This window comes from Empidonax traillii, unplaced genomic scaffold (genome assembly GCF_003031625.1).
Source record: "Empidonax traillii isolate 1590-97213 ecotype Southwest subspecies unplaced genomic scaffold, ASM303162v1 scaffold409:size521033, whole genome shotgun sequence".
NCBI classification, from domain to species: domain Eukaryota; kingdom Metazoa; phylum Chordata; class Aves; order Passeriformes; family Tyrannidae; genus Empidonax; species Empidonax traillii.
In genome coordinates this window covers 65,248-85,265 of record NW_020955602.1, presented here as the reverse complement: position 1 = coordinate 85,265, position 20,018 = coordinate 65,248, and the positions used below count along the sequence as shown (strand labels likewise).

The window sequence follows — 20,018 nt, the reverse complement described above, 5'->3', positions numbered from 1 at the left end:
CTTCAACCAACCATCCAGGAGTTTCTCCAGGACCACAATCCCAATCTGGAAATGGTTGGTGTTTTCCCCTTTTCAGAGAGGTCCACAGTGTGATGAATTCCTTTTTTTTTTTTTTTTTTCCCTCCCCACAGAAGATACAACAAAACAATTGGGCAATGAACGGGAAATATGTATATGAACTCATGATCACAGCCATCCTGCAGGGATACAGGAGCTCTGGGTGTGTGGGCTGCTTGACCTGAGAGCCAACTCCTCTTCTCTGCAAGGCTTAAAGAATTTGACCAGCTCAGCAGATGTTACAAAATCCTGTACCAGACTCAGCAGCTCTGGGCTTTTCCCTCACCCTCTGTGCCAGATAAAAGCAGGTGACATCTCTGAGATTTAGGAAGGCCAAAAGGCTTGGATTTATTCAGCATTTGCTGCAATCAACTGTTGCCATGGCAATCACTAAGAGACCTTCAAAGATAAACTGACAGTGGAGTGAACTCTATTTACAGTCTCTCTTAAATGTTAAAGAGAAGAGCAGAAAAGCATAAGAGGGAGGCTTTTCAAGAGTGATGCTCACTGACATCTGAGTCCTTGCAGGATGCAGGGTCTGATAACCCCTGTTAGAGTTGTAAAAACACAGAGGATTTAATAACTTGAAGGCATTCCCCGTTTGCTACAGCTCATCTAGAGCTTTTTACTTTTTCTGCTTCTGGTAGGAGATGAGATTGTTTAGCTCTTCTACTTGAGACTCTGTAAGGTACGTCTAGTGAAGGAAAGCATAATTCCCAGATTTTCCATCTCATGTCTCCCATGCCTTTCGGCTCCATTTCCTCATGTTCATGGGGAACATTACAGGACTTCAATTAATATGCATTCATCATACTATTGGGAATTATTAAATCCTAAAATTTTTTAAAAAGATTATTACCTGGTGCCCAGTTAAAGTATCTGAAGGGAATGCCACCACTCCACTGCCAGCCACTGTTGAGATTCAGGCTGTTAAGTCCAATCCAGAGAGAGGATCTCTTGCTCTCAATCAAATCTAGACAACCAAAAGAATTGAATTCCAATAAGATTTGTTAGGAAATGTTTTGTGTTTTCAAAGGTTGGAAGAAAATATTAAAAGTCTGCTTAGTGATTTCTAAGTTCAGTACAGAATCCATGTTTACTGATAATAAACTCAGAGGGGGGTTTTCTGTAAATAAAGGGAAGAGAATTGCAAAAGACTACTTTACAAATTAGTTTATCTGATTTTAGTGCTATTCTACAGTTACATGTAAACAATAAGCTTTGCAAATGGAAAGACTGAATTGCTATTATTAATACTGTTACAACTTTTCTTGATTGTGATGCAATTTATATTGGTTTTTCAGCCTACAGAATGTGCATAAATCCAGAAAGATTTTTTTAATAGTCTTCTGTATAAAATTTGCATGGTATTTTAAATAAACTATTTCATTACATATATATAAAGAATACTGACTAATTAACACAAAAGTCATATAATGACTGCCTCCAAAAATGTTTTTTCTTCTTCTAAGGTGCCTTTCTAGGACCTTTTTGGTATTTTCTGAGCTTGAGCTAACTTTTGCATAATTATCTCAAAATTTTTAGATAATAATATAAATAATTTCAAATGGCAATTCCACAACTTAGACAAGTTGTGCCTGTAAAAAGCTTAATTCACAGTAATTTTGCTATTTCTGATTAGTACATACATATAGTATCTTAGTACATATATTTTTTTACATCAGCTATTCATTGTAAAGGGCTTAAAACCCTGAAACATTTGAAATCAGTGAAAAAAAACCTCTTTAACACACTTTTTACTGAATCTTGATTATTAGTTCACCTCTTAGATACATATGTTCATGGATCTCTGTAACACTTAGTAATTCTGCATTCTGTTGCTGACAGCTCTTCCTTGCTTGGTGCCACGTGAGAGCTGACTGGTAGTTTATCTGGTAGTAGGTTCCTGTCAAAGGGTCTATATTCCAAAATCTGTCATTGTCTGTGTGAGAGAAAGGAGATTTAGTGTCTTAGTTTGTAATAAACATTTTACACAAAATGTTACACAAAATTCTACTGCAAGCTTACTTATGAAAGGACACTCTGGAGCAAGCAAGTTAGCTTGATCTTTGTTAACTAAAAGAAGGCTTGCAATTTAAATTAGCCCAGATGGGCCTTTATTCTTTATTTTCACTTTCCTCTTCAAATTTTATCAAATGTACAGATAAAAAAAAAATTTGTAAAGATATCAATAAAGCATAACGGTATCTTGGTCATGGTCTGAAATCCTGTTCAGCAAGGTCGTAGACTATGTCCAAATTTATTCTTGGCTGAAACACAGCTGAAGTACAAACATTTCCAGTAATGGAAACTTTGCTTTTGAAATTATGCCATCACTAATTACATTTACGATTATACAGGCTTGGGAAAGAGCAGATGGAAAGTTGTCCAGTGGAAAAGAACTTGGAGGTGCTGTTTGATAACCAGCTGAATGTGATCCAGCAGTGTGCCCAGGTGGCCAAGAAGGCCAATGGCATCCTGGTTTGTATCAGGAATAGTGTGGCCAGCAGGGCCAGGGCAGTGATTGTCCCCTTGTACTCGGGGGGCACTGATGAGACCACATGATACCTCAAACAGTGGGTTCAGTTTTGTGCCCCCTGCTATGGGAAAGACATTGAGATGTTGAGGTGCGTCCAGAGAAGGACAAGAGAGCTGGTGAAGTGTCCAAAGAGGAGCAAATGAGGAGCTGGGATTGTATTTGTACTCTGGCATGTGTTCTGGAATTTAGAAATTGTCTTCTGAGAGCTCACTGTTAGTGAAAGTGTTCCCTGGGCAAGTGCTGAAATAAGTTATGATTACAACTTGTCCTAAATTTTGCTTTTGTTGAGAAAAACGTATTAAATTTCTTGCATGATTTATTAAAGGAAATGTTTTCTATTTTTTACTGTATTTCTTTTTTTCAGATTTATAGATTTTTAACATTCATTTTTATCTGTAGACTCAAGTGTCAGTGATAATGTCCCATCAATTTTATAATGCTAAATACTTCATGTTATCTAGTTTATATAGAAAGGATGTTATGGGATTTTTCAAGCTACTGCTTGCAATATTGCACTAGGGAATAATTTTCACCAAATCAGTCAAAATGATGGTGGTAGTTGGTGGGTGTGAGCGAGATGAACATGGTTTCCCAGTGCAGTGGTCCTATAAAATTGACAAATGCTGATTCTGTGGTATCGCACTGAAAAATTAGGTTTGAGGCAGCATTTTTCATATCTTCATTAACACCATAGTTTGGAGTTCTTCATCTTGCATTCCAGTGCACACACTTTTATCTGTTCATGTAGCATTATATTGTAATGTATTCTGAAATGTAACAAGGGAAATGCTGATGATGCTACTATTTCAGTAAAATCTTTGAGCCAATCTTCTTTTTTTATATCTTTCAGAAAACAAACTACATACTTCCTGGTACTGTAGACCAATCTTGTTATACAGAACAGGGCTTTGCTCTGGTAGAAAAGGTTATACTACTGTTACCACAGGTATCAATGGCTATTAGGCTGTGAATAGCATCTCAACATTCAAGTGATTCTATGCTGAAGATAGTCATATTAAAATATACTGGTCTTTTCCTGGCTGTTAACTACTGATGGACATGCCCAGACAACTTTCAGCCTGACTATAGACTAATAGCAAACAGATTCGTTTCTTCTGTCAGGAATGTTGTGTTGTGAGAGAGACATTTTTGAGTAAAATTAGGTCATTATAAGGTTTTTCCTTTCCGTATTATTGACAGCATCTTAATATTGATATAGTTACCAAGCAATGTTGTGCTATAATATTTATGTCAGCATGTGGGACTTACTGGCAGTTGGACAAAACCCATACAAATGGTCCACGCTGAAGTTGGGCGTTGTTGCACACCAGAGCAAGCCGTCTGACCTGCCAGCAGCAGTGCACTCGACATACCATCGACCACTCAGCTGGAAGGGGAAGGTACATGGAGCTCCATTGGAATTTCCTAACAGTGTAAACAGATCTGAGGGGGCAAAGAGAAATTTTATTATCTGTACATGAATCTAAGTATCTGTGCTCTCCATGAGACTACATGGAGAAAGAGTTACAAGTGTTACACCAGTGTAACCGGGAAACTGCCATCATCAGCAGTGTCTTTAGTGGAAGTTCTTGGTTGGGCTTGCAATTTCCCATTTCCTTTTGGGGTACATCATCAGTTGTAACAGCTGGAAATAGAGCAGTTTCATACTGTAGCAAACTATGAAAGAATTGTAGAGATTTTTGTCTCATATATTTAAATATAATTTTATAAAAATAGTAATTATTTAATAACCTAATTCCCTATCATTCATTAAAAGTAAACCATTGATTTAATTGTTAAGTGTTGTGGGATTTTTGGCATCTGAAACTTCATAGAGTGACTGAAGGTAGCGTGCATGGAATTATTTCCTTACATTTAATACTGGTGTATTAAACTTAGAGTTTTTTGCCCTTCATCCAACAATACTAATACAACCTCAGTAGTAAGAGTATACAGTTAAATAAAGTGCTTTGATTACAATCATAGAATTACAGAATGGGTCAGACTGGGAGGGATCACAGTGGATTTGGCCCAAACTCCCTGTTCAAGCAGGGCCATCCTAGGGCATATGGCACAGGATTGTGCCCAGACAGATATTGAATCTCTCCAATGAGGGAGATTCCACAACCTCTCTGGGCAATCTGTTCCAGTGGTTGCTCATTTGCACAGTAAAGAAGTTCATCCTCATATTCATGTGGAATTTTCTGTGCAGCAGTTTCTTCCCACTGCCTCTTGTATTATTGCTAGGCATCACTGAGAAAAGTGGTTAATGCTAACAATTAAAAATAACCTCCAGCTTTGCTTTAAAAATGAAGAAAAAATAAAGCATGCTGTCTGAAAACCTAAGCAGCTGTGTTTCTCCAGGAGGGAGGAATAGAGGCCTGAATATGTGAACTAATCATCCTCTAGTCCATCATTGCCTCAGGGTGAACAGCTGATGTTAGACTGAGGGGAGCAGAAGTCATAGAACTGTATCTGTAATGACAAATAAGTGTATTCAATAATAAACCATCAAGGTTAACCTATAAACTTTACCTTCATGGCCTCGAGAACACAAATCATCCATAGTTTCGTAGATCTTCCATTTATTCATTGTCTCTGATACTGTTTTCAGCACAATATTTTCTTTTTTTTTGCCAGCACTGAGAAAGAAATCTTCGCCTTGGATTGCCAAGGTCTCATTTCTGCATTCCCATTTCTGGAATTCACTTTCCTTGTCACAGGGGTACAGAGAAATTTTAGCCTGGTTTTGCTTGTAGGGCACTCCCAAACATTGTGCAAATGCCATGCTCATCAGCTGATGATCAGAGATCCACCTGAATTTTTGTAAGTCAGTGTTTTTCCTGCAAGTAGCCGTAGTGACTGCCTCAGAACTCTGAGCACTTAAACAGAGCTTAGTATCCTCATTGTATATTAAAAATATTTCATTGTCTGTAAAACAAAACATTCAGAATTACTGTATTTATGGTGAACACATAGTGAAGGAGCTTGTGCAGAGAAAGATGAGCTGTTGATTCTATGCTGATCTGACATGTCGGGAGACAGCAAATATGAGTCACACTTAAAAGGATCAAATGACATTTTCAAGACTTATTTCATTCTGGGAAGGAAAAATAAGTGCAGCACATGTAACTACATGGAAATACAACACAGAGAAATAAGAACACATAAAACACATTACAACAGCTTCAAAAATGTCATCATTGTAATGGAATTTAATTTTCTCCTGAAATGTACATTTCATTCAAGATTTCCAAAAGAGATCTTACTGAAAATTTGTAAGTTTGCCATCACTTCATGCATTATAAATTTAGCTCATGCCACACACCTCCATGGGGTTGCATATGTGCTTAAAACAGTTTAATGAGTGAGCCTTCTGTGACTCTTGCTCCTTCTGGAATTGGCATGTTCTGTTATGGTTTGGGGTGGGTTTTTTTTAGAATGAAAAAACTGTGTAATGGTAACTCGTTATCTTGCCTTGTTCCACCTTTCATTAGTATGTCCATCATAAGAAGTCAACATAATTCACACAATCAAATCACAAACATTCTCACCAGAACTGGGCAGTGTATAGAGGTACAGATACTACAGGTGTGGACCTCTGTGATAGTGCAATGTGAGTGTTAAATAAGGCGGTTAATGCTCCCAAAGGGTTAGAGGCAGCCTCATTTAGTAATCCATTGAAACAAGTATCCCCTGCTGGTGAGGGCTATCCAGAACTGCAGCTGTACTATCGACACGCAAAGCAGGTCAGCCTAAGCACAAAGCTGGCATGCTTTTCAAAATTCCAGGTAGCATGCAGCCATCACTGGCTTTGGGTTGTGAGGGATTGGAATTTGGACTACAAGGAATATCCTAGGGCCTATGGAACATAAGGGCAAAGTTTTGCCCTTTAGTTCTCTGTACCTCAAATTGCCACCTGGAAACAGAGATACAGCATTGTTCCCATATCCATTTGATAGAATAAGACATAAGGGACAGTGACCTGCCCCTGCAAACACTGAAGTAAATTTCTAGAACTGTAGGATGTTAGGGCAAGCCACTGTTAAGTAGTGAACAGAGGAGAAAGTGTCTGGAAAATTCTGGGATGCTATGACAGAAAGAATAGTTCTTGAGCCCTCCTAGAAAGTCCCTGTATTACTTAGACCAGCTCAGTAAAATATGGAAGTGTCACTTCTGCAAATCTAAATTTGAAGCTGAGACTTAGTTTCTTCTTTTCTTGTCCATTTAGGCAAATTTTTTAAAATATTATTAAATCTTCTATGTCTTACTGTTACATAAATAAGTGCTTAGTGTAGTCCCCTACGTTTTAGCTATTGTCCCTCATAGTATTTTTGGGACTAATAACACAAATTATTGCTGGAAACTGTGAGGTTCCCATTCGTGGGTTTGGTTTCCAGGTCACAGAGCAGGTGGGGGACCCCCTTTTTGCACAGCACAGTGCTGGCACAGCTCACGTGGCACAGTATCTGTTTTTGGAAGCTGTGATATGTACCCCACTCCACAAATCTAATGAACTGAAGGGTAAAGAAAAAATGTCCTTGAATATTGTCATCATCCTTACATCAAAAGGTAGCTCTGCAGCCACAGCTTATATCTTACATCTTAGATTAATCCACAAGTTCCATCTTATCCCACACAAGCTCATGCTAAGCCTAAGAGATACACATGCAACACCCTAATTAGTCACATATACAGGACTATGGAGTACCCTGTGAAGTCCATCTATTTCACAAAGCAGACATATCCAATAACTAATTTTTACCCAAAAGTCAATCTTTATTCACTGATTCCCAGTTTTAGCCATTTTTGACTCTTCCCCTCTCTTTTAAAATAAACCAACATCTCTGTATCTGTCTTGTAAGTTTCTGTGGACCACTCCAGTTAGGACAAATATTAACTGCAGAGTAGTCAAGCTGTGAAAACTTTAAAGAGCCTGAGAAACCAGCAAGACAACAAAGATGCCCACTTTCACATCCACTTTTTCAGGGGATAGGAAAAAATAGACTCACCAAGTCTCTGAAAAGCAGTACGAACAAATGAGAGGAAAACTAAGACTGTAGAAAAAGCTGAGTGTTTCATTCTGTCTTCTTATTTGCAAAGAGATGAGGTGAAATTAATTGCTGCAGTAGAGGTCCTTCCGGAATCAGTTGATACTGGTTCCTTCTCAGTTTTAGAGATTTTTAGTTGAAAGAGAAAACTCTGGGCTCTAAATAAGGAAATATCCTGTCACATGTGGTATTTTGAAATCTATAAATAATTACAAAATTCAGACTTTGCATCTGAAAGTGAAGTTTCTATCCACTCAAATGCAAGTGGCAAAGTTTTAACAGTTCAACATCATTCTGCTGAATTATTTTTAACATTCTTGGTTCTACTTGAAATTATAACATTCTGACCCTCAAAGATAAAGAAGTAGGAAGTGCACTTAAATGGATGGACTTAAAATAAATACCTAGGAAACTCAAAAATATATGCAAATTTCTTAGGCAGATAGGTCTTAACTGCTACAAATGATACATTCGTTTCATTTGATGGAGTGAGCAACTATTTCAGTGAAAAATTAACCCAGACAGGGCAATTTAATTTTGTTTGGTGACTTGACAAACTGAGCACTATGTCTCCACCTGGCTTTTATCAACTCTGATTTATCAACTTATAAAGCTACTGTTATTTCATGTGAATTTATCTTAGAATAACCAATACAAATTAACCAAATCTTTACAAATCCTTCTCTGAACCAGTGATTTTGGCAATAAAACTTTCAAAATTATTTAATCCATAAAGTACAAATTAATTTTAATACCTATTTTTTCCTTTACACCAAGTGTATAATGATACAAGGAAAGATAACTATTTTCAAACTTTACAAATGACCTTCAGTCCTTTATTAAGTGAAAATGAACTTCAGCTATGATGCAAAATACCCTATTTATTTTGAAGAAAAAGAAGGAAAAATATTAAGCTGAAATTTGCCTTTCAAATTTTTCTTGGCTTTATTATGTAGACGAAGCTCACAATATTTTCTGCAAGGGCAAAACATCACTTAGTGTGAAAGAAGCACAGGGTCTTCAGAGCTGTGTTATCAATATCAAAATTTTAAATAATAATATTATTTTTAAATTTCTTTTCATCTGTTAACTCTTTTTATTTGCTTCCTTTACTATTAGCAAACAAACAGCACTGAATCCAATTCAGTCTCAGTATTTACAAAAAACCCTAAAATATGTGTATTTGTTATAGCTTCATATGAAGAGGGAAAAAAAAAGGTGTAAGATGGAGAAGACTGTCAGGAAAAAGTAGTTTGAGTACAAAATGTCTTTTATTCCTTATCCTTTGCAATATGTTTTTTTTTAATTGCCATATCTATAAGACATCAATCCAATGCCACGTGACATCTCCTCTACTGTTCTTATGCACTTTTTAGAGGTTTCTTTTTCCCAGAAATCCCTGACATCTTTTTTAACTTCAGTATGTCTTAGACAACAAAGAATTCATAGAAAACTTAAACAGCACAGTAAACCTCTAAAACATTTCACACCAAGGCACTATGGTGTGCCCCACTGCTTTACTGGCCTGTAGCATAGACACAGTATCCAGTTGTCAGTCTATTTATCAGAGAGGTGGAGGATAGTAAGCAAAGACATCCTAAAATGAGCAGTCAATTGAAATAAAACCAGGAATGGATTGTCCCAACTTTATTTGGCATCTACTTTATTTTATAGTTTATTTATGCCTTTTTTAGTTGCATGCCTTGTTCATGTTTCTGTTTCCTTGTTAGCCTCTCTTTTAAGGTAGATGACTTATTTGATCAGTGAAGTGTGTAACATCTCTACATGCTAAATGAACAACACCAAAGTATTATTAACCAAAGTATTATTAGGTAATTTATAGATCATTTATTGGTATGCTCTCATGTTGATAATTGATAAAAAACATTCAAAGTCATAGAATAAGACTGTTTGCGAAGATTTACTTGTTTTGCAAAATCCAAGTTGAAGCCACGAAGGACAAGTATTTGCATTTCACTTGTAATACTATCACAAGGAAGATACATATTTGTGTAAAGAGTGAAGACAGGGGCAACAATGGGGACAAACAGTTCATGTAAATCTCTGTTTATTCCAAACACCACTTTGCTTGAGTAACGATATGCTTCAGTACAGTATGGTGAGATATTCTCAAGGTGCAGGCAGTAGGGCTGAGTGCTCTGCAAAGAGAGTGCTCAATATAAGTCTTGACTCTGTATGCACTGCTGCCACAAATCTCTAAATAATGACAACACTATGGTATTAACCCATAACTTTTAAATCTAAATTCCCACTTGTTCTGCTTAATTAGCCTTTTCGTGCAGTACCAACTCAATTAATACCTGAGAATATTTATTGAAGAGCACAGAGCAAGAGTTCTTCATCCTTACCAAAGGAAAAACTGCCAGTTTTAGTTCACAGAAGTACATGCATCTAATAGAGACTAAGATTTACTTTGTTTCAGCTATATTTTCTTAAGCTTAACCATTTAGTTTGGCTGGTTTATCCTATTAGACAACACTGTGTTCATTTTTTTCTTTGTTGCTGATAGAATCGCTTTCATTGTCCCTTTCAGGTAGGGCATGGCTGTATTCTATCTGTCTGCTGCACCACCTCTCCTTTCTTGCAGTGTCACTTCGAGTTTTGGTCTTGAATGCAAAATAAATCATGAAGACCATCCCTAATAAAATGATGAGGACCAGAGTAAGTAGTATCCACATATTCAGGTGACCATTGGCTTTGTCCTTTTTGGCATCTGTAAATAAATATAAAGCAAATAGAAATTAATTTGCTGTAGTTATAAATAAGTATGAAAACTATAATTTCCCCTTTAATTACCAGGGTTAAAATCTGTCATATTTTCTCTGGGTCAGTCCTCCTCATTGATCTTTATCATGCAAAAGAAGGAGCAAAGAGGGGATGATCAATTTACCAAAGCATTTACTTATCCTGGGATGCCCTAAGTGTCCTGTAGGTACTGTTATATTATGCTGGGAAAGGATGCAATGTCAACTAAGTAAATTAATCTTATATAGATAAATATACATAAACTAAATAAATAATATTAAGTTAATTTTAAAAACACCAAGTTTTTATTTTCATGTATTTTTGAACAATTCAGAGGAAAAACAGTCCTACCTTCCACATTTACAGTTGTTTTAAGAATAGCTGCTAAAGATAAAAAAAAAGTGTTTAGTCAAAATCAAGAAAGGTCACATTTTTTTCCTGACGGTTTCATGTTAGCAAAAGGTCTGGTAACCTACACATCATCATTTCTCCTGGAAACACATCTGCTAAATTAACAGAGATGAAAAGGTGTGACAGATTTTTAATGCAATATTTTCTTTCAATAAAGCTGCATTGTTTTGCATATTAAAGCCCTCTTCTTGCTTCTTTTATAAAAAACCAAAAAGTCTCCAGGCACTGGTAGTTTCTGACTGCTTTAGCTGGACTCCGTTTTCTCCCCTGATTAATAAACCTCATCCATTTCACCGGATCTGATTCCTGCAGAGACTTGATCAAGTGCTGAGGACATTTGAGTTTTCCTATACTGCACACAACTGCTTTGAGACCCAGCAGGTCTTAATTTACCAAAATTCACTTGCATCTATAATTACGTTTTTAAGTGCAAGTTTTCTTGTGCAGCTTTTCCCGGCTGTGCACAGAGGGCGCCATCTGCCAGGTTTTTCCTGGTGTACTGGGCGTGAGCTGGTGCGAGTTGGATGGAGGCCACGGCAAGGATGGATTTCCCCCATGGGCACTGGAACCCCCGGAAGAATGGGATACAACAAGAGCTGGGCTGCTGCTGCAGGAGCACAGCAATGCATTGAGCTCTCCTGTGTTTGTGAGTACCCAGGAAAAGCAGCTGTTGAATTTGTTCCGTGAAAGGATGCAGAGCTGGCTGTAATGGAATGAGTATTTGGTTGTGCTGAAACACTATTCTGCTGGATAACCCGGTGTCAGGGAATGTCCTCTGTACTTTAGCTTGCATATGGGGGCCACTCACAGTCAAACCCATTGAATAAAGTGTGTGTTGATAGCGAGTTTATGCTTTCTGACACATCTGGTAACAAAGAATTAGTGTTCAGTAGTGTCCATTGCCTGACTACCAAAAGAAAACTAGTTTTCCTAAAAGCAAGATTTTCCTTTTCAGAATGTGCCCTGAACACCACTGAACACTGCTGTGACTGCTGCTTCCCGCCCCAGCTTTGCTTTGGGGGCGAAAGGACCAAACCTCAGAAACATCCTGAACCTCAGGGTTGTGAAACAGGGCAGGAAATCAGGCTTTTTTTCAGAATCAACAGTTCAACTCAAAAATAACCACATGGCTACTTGGCTCACAATATTCTGATATTTCTACTTCCTGACCAAAGCAGATGGTGCTCAGTTACACAGAAACACAATATTAAAAAAAAAAAAAATGCTAACCAAAACATTTCTACTCTTTTCAAAGGTCATTCTATGCTCTCTGGATCATGCTTCCGTTCTGTTGTTATTTAAATAGAATTGCTTCATCCATCTCCTACTGGAACAGTATGTATCATAGTACAGCAAGAGGAAGAATAGCAAATTATTGATGCAGCACTTGTTCCACAGAAAGACAATAGAAATATTAGTAGGAAAAGATGGGTTCATATTTGAGGGGAACTAAACAACAGAGGAGTTTTAATTTTTTTCAGAAAATATTGATAATTTTTAATTATTAATTGAATATTCATCACAGAGTGCAAGAAAATCTGAGGTTCTAAAGCAAGAATTCATGAACAGGGCAAACAAAATGAGGATAACTCAGTATAATAATATTATTTTTGTCTAAACACTGTAACAGGTGATAAGCAGGACTGGTTTATGTTGGTCTTTTGTAATTATCATATTGTGCTATTAATACTAAAAAGACCCATAAACATCAAGAGCAAATATGAAATTCACTTACTCTTTGGCTTCTTACAAATAAAACCTTTTTGGGAAGAGCAAGGAAGGATACTCCAATAACCAGTGGATGCAGACAACTCCACACAATAATCAAGCTGGTCCTCTGAGGGCTGTCCTTCACTCCAGTTGACAAAGTCTAAGGCACTGTTGTCTTGCCAAAGCAGCTGCCCTAATGTTGCAAATGTTAGTGTCAATACGAATAGGTCCACATGAAAGGTCTTCATCTTAGCGAATATTAACACAATATTACTTAATTCAGCCTAATAAAGCAATACTATTTTCTTCAAAAATTCCATCTGCAGTTGTTTTCTAATGCGTTTGATTTGATTCTCAAAAATGGTATAATTGCTTTTCCAAATTCTGATTTGCAGATTTTTCAGTCATAATTTAGTTTTAATGTTAGCTCCATGTTTTTGTCTAGGATACTAAAGCTTCAAACTGAAAAAAGCTAAATGTAGGCCTTTTACTTCTAATTTCTAAATCATTATTTCAGCAGCATCATTGCAAATCAAGCAATTTTTATTGCAACACTTAAACTTATGCTTAGTTAAAATGAAAGCTTTTCTTTTTTGTATAAGCTCTGAAAAAAAAAATTGACATTTCAGTGAGCTGAAAATAATCTAAAATAAAATTCCTTCTGATTGTCTGTGGATTGATACCAGTGTTTTTTCCCAGATGTGTGTTTTCCACTTCGCTCTGTAGTCAGTAGCCTAAATTTCTCCATACAGAGACAGAGAGAAGCTTAATGCTGTGGGTTCTGGCTGAACACCCTCAGCTCCTACATGGGTGCTGCCCAGCCATGAGAAAATGAGAGTCAGCCAGCACTTGTTCCCCACTGGGAAAGGCTTTCTCACAGACCAGGAACAGGAGACATCCTCAGGGAGGGCTGAGGTCAGAACTTCTACTGTACTTCCATTAGTTGTTTAAAAACAATGTATCTTATTAATATTTTTGGTCCATTTAATAAATTCTATTCATGTTTATTTGTAGTACTTAGAATAGTTACCCTTTACGTTTCTGTACACTCCTATCCAAAAGCCACTTGTCTTGCTTGTGTATAAGTCTGCATGTTCTACTAAAAAGTTTGATTCAGCTGGATCTTCTACAGAAGTCAACATACCACCTATTAAAAAAACAACGGAAGATGACTGGAGGTATCCCCAACATAGTTACAGCTTTTGAGATAGGATAAAGTTAATAATAAAACCTCTCCTGCAGGCAGGGAGTAAACAAGCATTTGAACAGAGACCACAGAATCATGTCCAGCTCACAGACAGTGAGCGATGTCATCACAACTGAAAGACACCAAAGCACAGTGAAGATGATGATTCTTAAACACCAGGCAAATGCACTATATTTTCAAGTGATTGGATGATATATTTCATAGGAATTATGGATGATTATTCATTTGCTCTTCATGATTTGACAGGCTGACGTAGCAATTCTAACTGGCAATGGTGGTAGAGTAAGAGGGTTAAGAGGATCTAAAAAGATATGAAACAAAAGATCCGTTTCTTTTGGGCAGTATAGTGCTTCCTTTTCTCTTTCACAGCCTCCTGAGACAGGGATGAGGTAGGTGATGACTCAGCAGCATAGGTGAAAGAGTGCCAAAGTGCAGCTCATGGCCTTGGCCAGGACCAGATGTCCCCAAGGAGGGGGAGGGAAGCATTTGCCCTCCTCTGGCTCTGCAGTCTGCCAGGGAGCCTTGCTGATCAATCAAGGGCTTCCAGGCAGCACATGCAACCCCTTTCAGATCACAAAAATGTGATATGTGTTAAAAATGAGCGATTGTTATTATATATTTACTTGGACTATTGTGTAGAGAAAAATATGGAAAAGAAGGGATAAGGCCAGAAACAACTGTTTTGTTGGGTTTTTTTTAATTACATATAATTTAAAATCTTACTAAAAAGGGAAATTTTGCAAAGGAAGAAATACAACAAGAAACAAGCACAGCTGGAAAAATAAAACAAGGAAATCTGATTAAGTTCATAGCTGAAAAGCACAGAATGGTGAAAAATAAGTAAGACATTTATTTCCCTTTTTTTTTTTACTATTTGTAGATTTGTAGTACTACTTTTCAAGACTTTTTTAAAGTCTTCTTTTTTATGTCAAGATTGAAATCCTATCTTTGAGTAAAAAGAATAATTACCTGATTGAATGCACTGAGTCACAGACTGAGCCCAGCTCATTTCATTGGCATTGAAGTAATAGCAGTGGCTTCGGAAAGGAATCCAAGATATATGATCAGATTCAGGACATTTTCCAATATCCTGGGGGGGATCAGAAGGAAGTATATCTAGAAGAAACGAGATATTATGGATGCTTTCATTCAGTAGGGATTGCAGTTATTCAGATATGGAATCAAGTATTAAAAACATCTTTTCTTAAAAGTACTTAAAATATTCTTCGGCACACAGTGCTAGAATTATCAGTGACTAAGTCAAGAGTGACTATGAGGAGCAGGAATACTCAGCCACAACCGGATGACTCAGTGTGAACCTGGGCTCTTCTATGTTACAAACTGAATCAGACTTGGACTGTCTCAAGGATGTTTGAGTGTTTAGGGATTTTGGTTCTAGTTTATTTTGTTATAACCAACAAATTTGTATAAATAAAAGAAACAGTAAAAAGCAGGAAAAAAACCCCAACCCCCAAACCAGAATACTCCCAAACACTCAAGATGTTCAAATAAGTTTGATTTTAAATGAAATGTCATCTAAACACTAGTGTACTGTGGAAATTTCCCATTTAATATTTTCCTCAAGATAACAATCCTTACATAAAATTTCTTTCACTCTGACAATGCATAGAATAATTTCAGGCTTACTGAATGTTTATGTAGTAGCCCCTCATTTTCCTGCAAGCAATGATATTATGGAAAGAAACAGCAACATTGTCAGTTAGTATATGTGTTTTTAAAACAGAAGTTGCAAATCAACAGATATGAAATTAAAAGTATGGCCTGGAAAAGAAATTAAAAAGACCCAAACAATAAAACCCCCAAACAAACAAAAACAAACAAACCCACAAACAAACAAAACCCCCAAAACCCAAAACAAACCACCACAAAACCATATCAAAATAAACTCTGAATTTCCATTAGGTCTGTGTCACTAGAGCTGAAAGATATTTCTGTAATACAAATGAGAAAGCCAAAAGGTTCAGTCCCATCTTGAGGTTTGCCTGTAGCTTTAACTGTGTAGTATTCCTCAGTGGTACCCACAGAGTCCCCAGGAAGTATGAACTTTTGTTTGGACCAATACCAGACCCTTTTTTTGCCAGGTACAACTCTTCCTCCCTTACCCAGCTTTTGGAATCTAATAGAAATGATGTAATAATCCGTGTATGAATGATGCATATATGTTGAAGAAACCAATTTTATTTTATACTCAGTAGACTTCATTGATTACAGGCCTTCCCACAAAACCCCTGTCAGCAAAACGTTTTACATTCTAGACTCCATGTGAAATGTTTAAAGCTCCCACAATCTCTATGAGCTGCTTGCCTGCTCCCGTGGCAGCTATCATTCCAGTCCAGTAAAATGGCAGTATCTTGCCTGGTGAATGATAACTCCTTAAAAATAAAGTACTGTTGTTGCAAAATAAAGGTAATGACATTACATATTCAGGCTTAATATTCCTTTATATGTACTTAGAAATTTATATTTCAGTCAAAGCAAATAAAGCAAGGTTTCTGCCTTAAAACCAAAGGTCATCACCATAGCTTACCCTCAGATTTTTTGCAGAGAGGAAGATGTTTATCATTACAAGATGCTGTTTTCCAGGCCCCAGAGAGCTCTAGGTAGACACAGGCTTTTTTCTGTTTTGGTTCTCCATAGCCCCATTTAGAAAAGTTTATTTTCTTTTTATCGGTCCATCTATAGTAGCCAGAATTCTAAAATTGAAAGAGACATTTAACATAATTTTTCTACAGCCTTCATCTTCTCTTTCAGGTAAATGGAGTTATACAAAAGCACATTTTCAAAGTGAAATATACAGCCCAGTTTGTATATCTGTCCTAGTCTGGTAAAATACTGGTTTAAAATACTTAATCAGGATTCAGCGGTACGCCTCCCATGCTGGGAAACGTGAAACCTGTGGGAAGCTCAGGTGGAAATGGGTCTCAGAGTTGGCTGTCAAATAAGCACTTTAGGCTCTAGTGGAGTTTTGAGGAGAAACATTCAGGAGTAAACTGCAGCTATCACTATGAAAAACTGGAGAAAATTATTACTTTGTAAGGAGCCAAAGATAAATATGCAGGAGCAGAAATTCATGAGTCTTTGTTTAGTATTCCTTCCTCCCCTTTTTTGCTGATAGTAACCCAATCATAGCATTTAACTGCACCAACTATGAATTTATTAATCTTACCACATTGCTGTTGAGCCCAATCCATAAAGGCTCTCCATATTGCACTGCCTGCAGCAGCAAGAATATATTACTGTAATAATCAAAAATGCTGGCAAGCTCTGAAGATTTCTCCTTGCAGGCTTTTCTTGCTTCTTCCCAATTCATTTTATAAGGAATGATTAAATAGCTGTTGTTACCATAATGGATGAAATCAGAATCTGGAGCACTTGTGGAATGAAACAGTTCAGGCTCTATAGGAAAGAGGTACAAATTTGAGAGGAAGGGGAAAATTACTAGCTGTCAGATAGCAGTATTACTTCTGAGTAACAGATGAATATAATGTGGGAGCGCATGCATCAAGTAAAAGCATTCCTTATTTGAAACCCTTATTTTAATGGTAATTCAGAATTATTTTAAATTATAGTGTAAATAGTGCATTCAGGAATTAGGGGGAAGCAGAAAATGAGCTATGTGTATTTATAGACATAAACTGACCAAATGAAATTATGTGAATACTGGTCCCACCATGATCCTTTGCCCAGAATTCTCCATGTCCCCCACCCTCAGTGCAGGTGAAGTTCCTCCCAGGCACAAGCACAGGACAGGGTCTCCACATCACTTCAGTCTTAAAATAGGGGTGAATTTCATTCTAAGTAAAGTTTGTGACCCGACTGCTACATGTAGGATGAAGTGAAAAAGGAAACTGCAGTTGTGCCTTAAATTATAGATGCGGAAGTAGAAGGTGAAGGCCTTAGACCGAGTGATGGGGACACATAAAAGGACAAAAACTGTCTTTGTGTTCAACCACTGCTGAGGATGCCCTGGCAATTGTTTTTGCTAGTGTCATCCTCATGCATCTTTCTGCATTTGCATGGGACAGAGCTGTGAAACATCTGGCCCAGCTGTGGCTTCTTCCTGTATTTTTATTTGCTGTTCAGCAGTTCCCTGTTTTTATTCCTGCAAACTCTGCAGTGTCACTGTGCTCCGGATGTGTCTCCCACCCTGGGGCTACGTGAAGAAAACTAGAACTTTTGCCCTTCTGAGTATTGCTGCTCTTATGATATGAAGGCGTTGCTAGAGACCGACAAGCAAACTAACCAGCTTAACTGGCCTCACTTAACCCCTCAGTTGGAGGTCACTGTTGGATTTGTCTTTCTGTACTGTATTTGCAAAATAACTGGATTCAGACACTGCTATCTGTGACAGCTGGGTAAAGCACAGATGGCTAAACCTTTCTGTCAATACAGAACAGGTATTTTGAAGGCACAGCTCTTCTAGGAACCTGCTTTAGGCATTTTTCTCATGATGAGGCAGGTGAATCCTTCCTTCAAAGCCTCTGCTTGCCACATGCAGGCAACTGATTTAAGTGTGGATATCTACAGGGTAGGCAAAGTCAGCCTCTCTGAGTGTTGATGGGTGTGCTGATAGGGGAGAGGTTGTGAAGCAAAATCTTTTCTATAGTCCTTATTCCAAAGTGACTTTTGTGACTGGAATTCCTTAGCTGGCGAAGTAGCCCTGCTTCTCTCACCCCACCTGCAACACCCAAAGCAGTGCAGTTGCAACTGAGGACTTAAATGTTCAGATTGTTCAGTAAATGTCTTGGGAAAAACAAAACAAAACAAAACAAAACAAACAAATAAAAACAAAAACAAAAACAAACAAAAAACCACAAAAATTGAAAACAATAATAACAACAAAAAGAAAATTAAAACTTACTGCTGTCCATCTGGCAAATATAGCTTTTTTTATTCATGCAGCTAGTATTTTCCCAAAATCCTTCTTCATCAGCAGATCTTTTGGTCATTGCAATACAGTCAGTCTAGGAAAAAAAAAAAACAAACCAACCCCCAAATTGCTGGTGATAAAGTGCAAAATTCCCAGAAAAATAATAGAAATAGGTGTGAGGAGAAAAATTTAATAGCTTTCTTTTCTAATTTTCTGGCTCTTATTTTCATTTATTGCTTCTTGGAAATTAAATGTATTATATCATATATCTTAATCAAATGTACTTTCATTGGCAGATTAATGCACGAACTGCTGTCAGTTTATTAAAATTCCTGAGAGAGTATTGACCTTATTTTTACTATGTTGTTTATGTTAATCTGTACTGAATTTGTTGGACTTTCACTTGGACTCCCGCCATACAAGGTAAAACAGTTAACCAGATCTTAGTAATCACAGTTAGTAATCACAGTTAATCACAGCTAGTAATACTGAATATTTTCAAAAAAATAATAATTCTAATAAATATAATTAATTCTAGCAGTAAAAATAATACAGCATTCCTTTTCTGCAGTTCTAGACTTCTAGAAAGGAATGACAATAAGTGTGGACTCTAAACTTGGCTAATAATCTCTGAGTACAGCTTTAAAAATTTGGTCTTTAAAATATTCAGTTGCCTTCTGCTTTAAGTTATTGAAAATAAGATCTTAGCTGGGACAGAAGGTTACTTTAACCAGCTGAGGCTGGTTACTTTAACCTTGAGTATGTTATCTAAGCTGCACGTTTTCTGATTTTTTCTGTTTACTTGTACTTTTTTTGTTTACCTCTATATACTTCCAGTCAGCCATTACAAATACATCTCTAAATGGGAATTGTCGTGCCCACTTTGAATAGTCAAATACGCTTCCATCTGTCCAAAGATATGTATCCTCAGATTTAATGTCATTCAGTCCAATCCATGTTCCATTGGAAACATCCTTTAGGTGGAAGGTTAGGAAAGCTAATAAAAAACAGATTAAAAAATAAAATAAAAATAAAATAAAAAGTAGCTAAGGAGTTTCCTTTCTTCAAATTCCATGTAAATGAAAGTACAAATAAAACAACCAATCATCTTTTGAAAATATTGGAAATATCAAGTTCAGTATTGTTAGACTATGAGCTAATGGTAAAAGATAGAAATAACAATGGGTAGTTGAACTGAAGCTGTTTGATTTTAGAGGAAAAAAAGGAAACATTTTTCTGATAAAAACTGTTTAGGCTTCTTGGAAGTATTATAGAAATGGGGTTAGGAGGGACTTCAAAAGGATTATTCAGTCTTCCGCAAGGCAGCATCAACTGCATATAAGCAATTTCTGATGGATGTTTGTCTATTGTCTAACTTGAATATCT

At 36.9% G+C, this 20,018-nt stretch overlaps 2 protein-coding genes across 3 annotated transcripts in view; both read right to left on the bottom strand.

Annotated features, from left to right (window-relative positions):
* Nucleotides 1–7,794, bottom strand: part of LOC114062458 (macrophage mannose receptor 1-like) — a 31,832-nt gene extending 24,038 nt beyond the window's left edge. For both annotated transcript variants that reach the window (XM_027893861.1, XM_027893862.1), the window contains exons 1-5: nt 7,609–7,794; nt 5,132–5,527; nt 3,866–4,039; nt 1,841–1,999; nt 917–1,030 (exon numbers count right to left, since the gene is read on the bottom strand). In XM_027893861.1, coding sequence (XP_027749662.1) covers nt 917–1,030; nt 1,841–1,999; nt 3,866–4,039; nt 5,132–5,527; nt 7,609–7,678 — 913 coding nt within the window. In that variant the 5' untranslated portion in view covers nt 7,679–7,794. The remainder of the gene's footprint in view (nt 1–916; nt 1,031–1,840; nt 2,000–3,865; nt 4,040–5,131; nt 5,528–7,608) is intronic.
* A 1,685-nt stretch (nt 7,795–9,479) lies between these two features.
* Nucleotides 9,480–20,018, bottom strand: part of LOC114062460 (macrophage mannose receptor 1-like) — a 30,846-nt gene continuing 20,307 nt past the window's right edge. The window contains exons 21-29 of the mRNA XM_027893863.1: nt 19,454–19,629; nt 18,624–18,726; nt 16,929–17,158; nt 16,290–16,455; nt 14,711–14,857; nt 13,565–13,681; nt 12,560–12,727; nt 10,765–10,794; nt 9,480–10,381 (exon numbers count right to left, since the gene is read on the bottom strand). Of these exons, the coding sequence (XP_027749664.1) occupies nt 10,137–10,381; nt 10,765–10,794; nt 12,560–12,727; nt 13,565–13,681; nt 14,711–14,857; nt 16,290–16,455; nt 16,929–17,158; nt 18,624–18,726; nt 19,454–19,629 (1,382 nt within the window). The 3' untranslated portion in view covers nt 9,480–10,136. The remainder of the gene's footprint in view (nt 10,382–10,764; nt 10,795–12,559; nt 12,728–13,564; nt 13,682–14,710; nt 14,858–16,289; nt 16,456–16,928; nt 17,159–18,623; nt 18,727–19,453; nt 19,630–20,018) is intronic.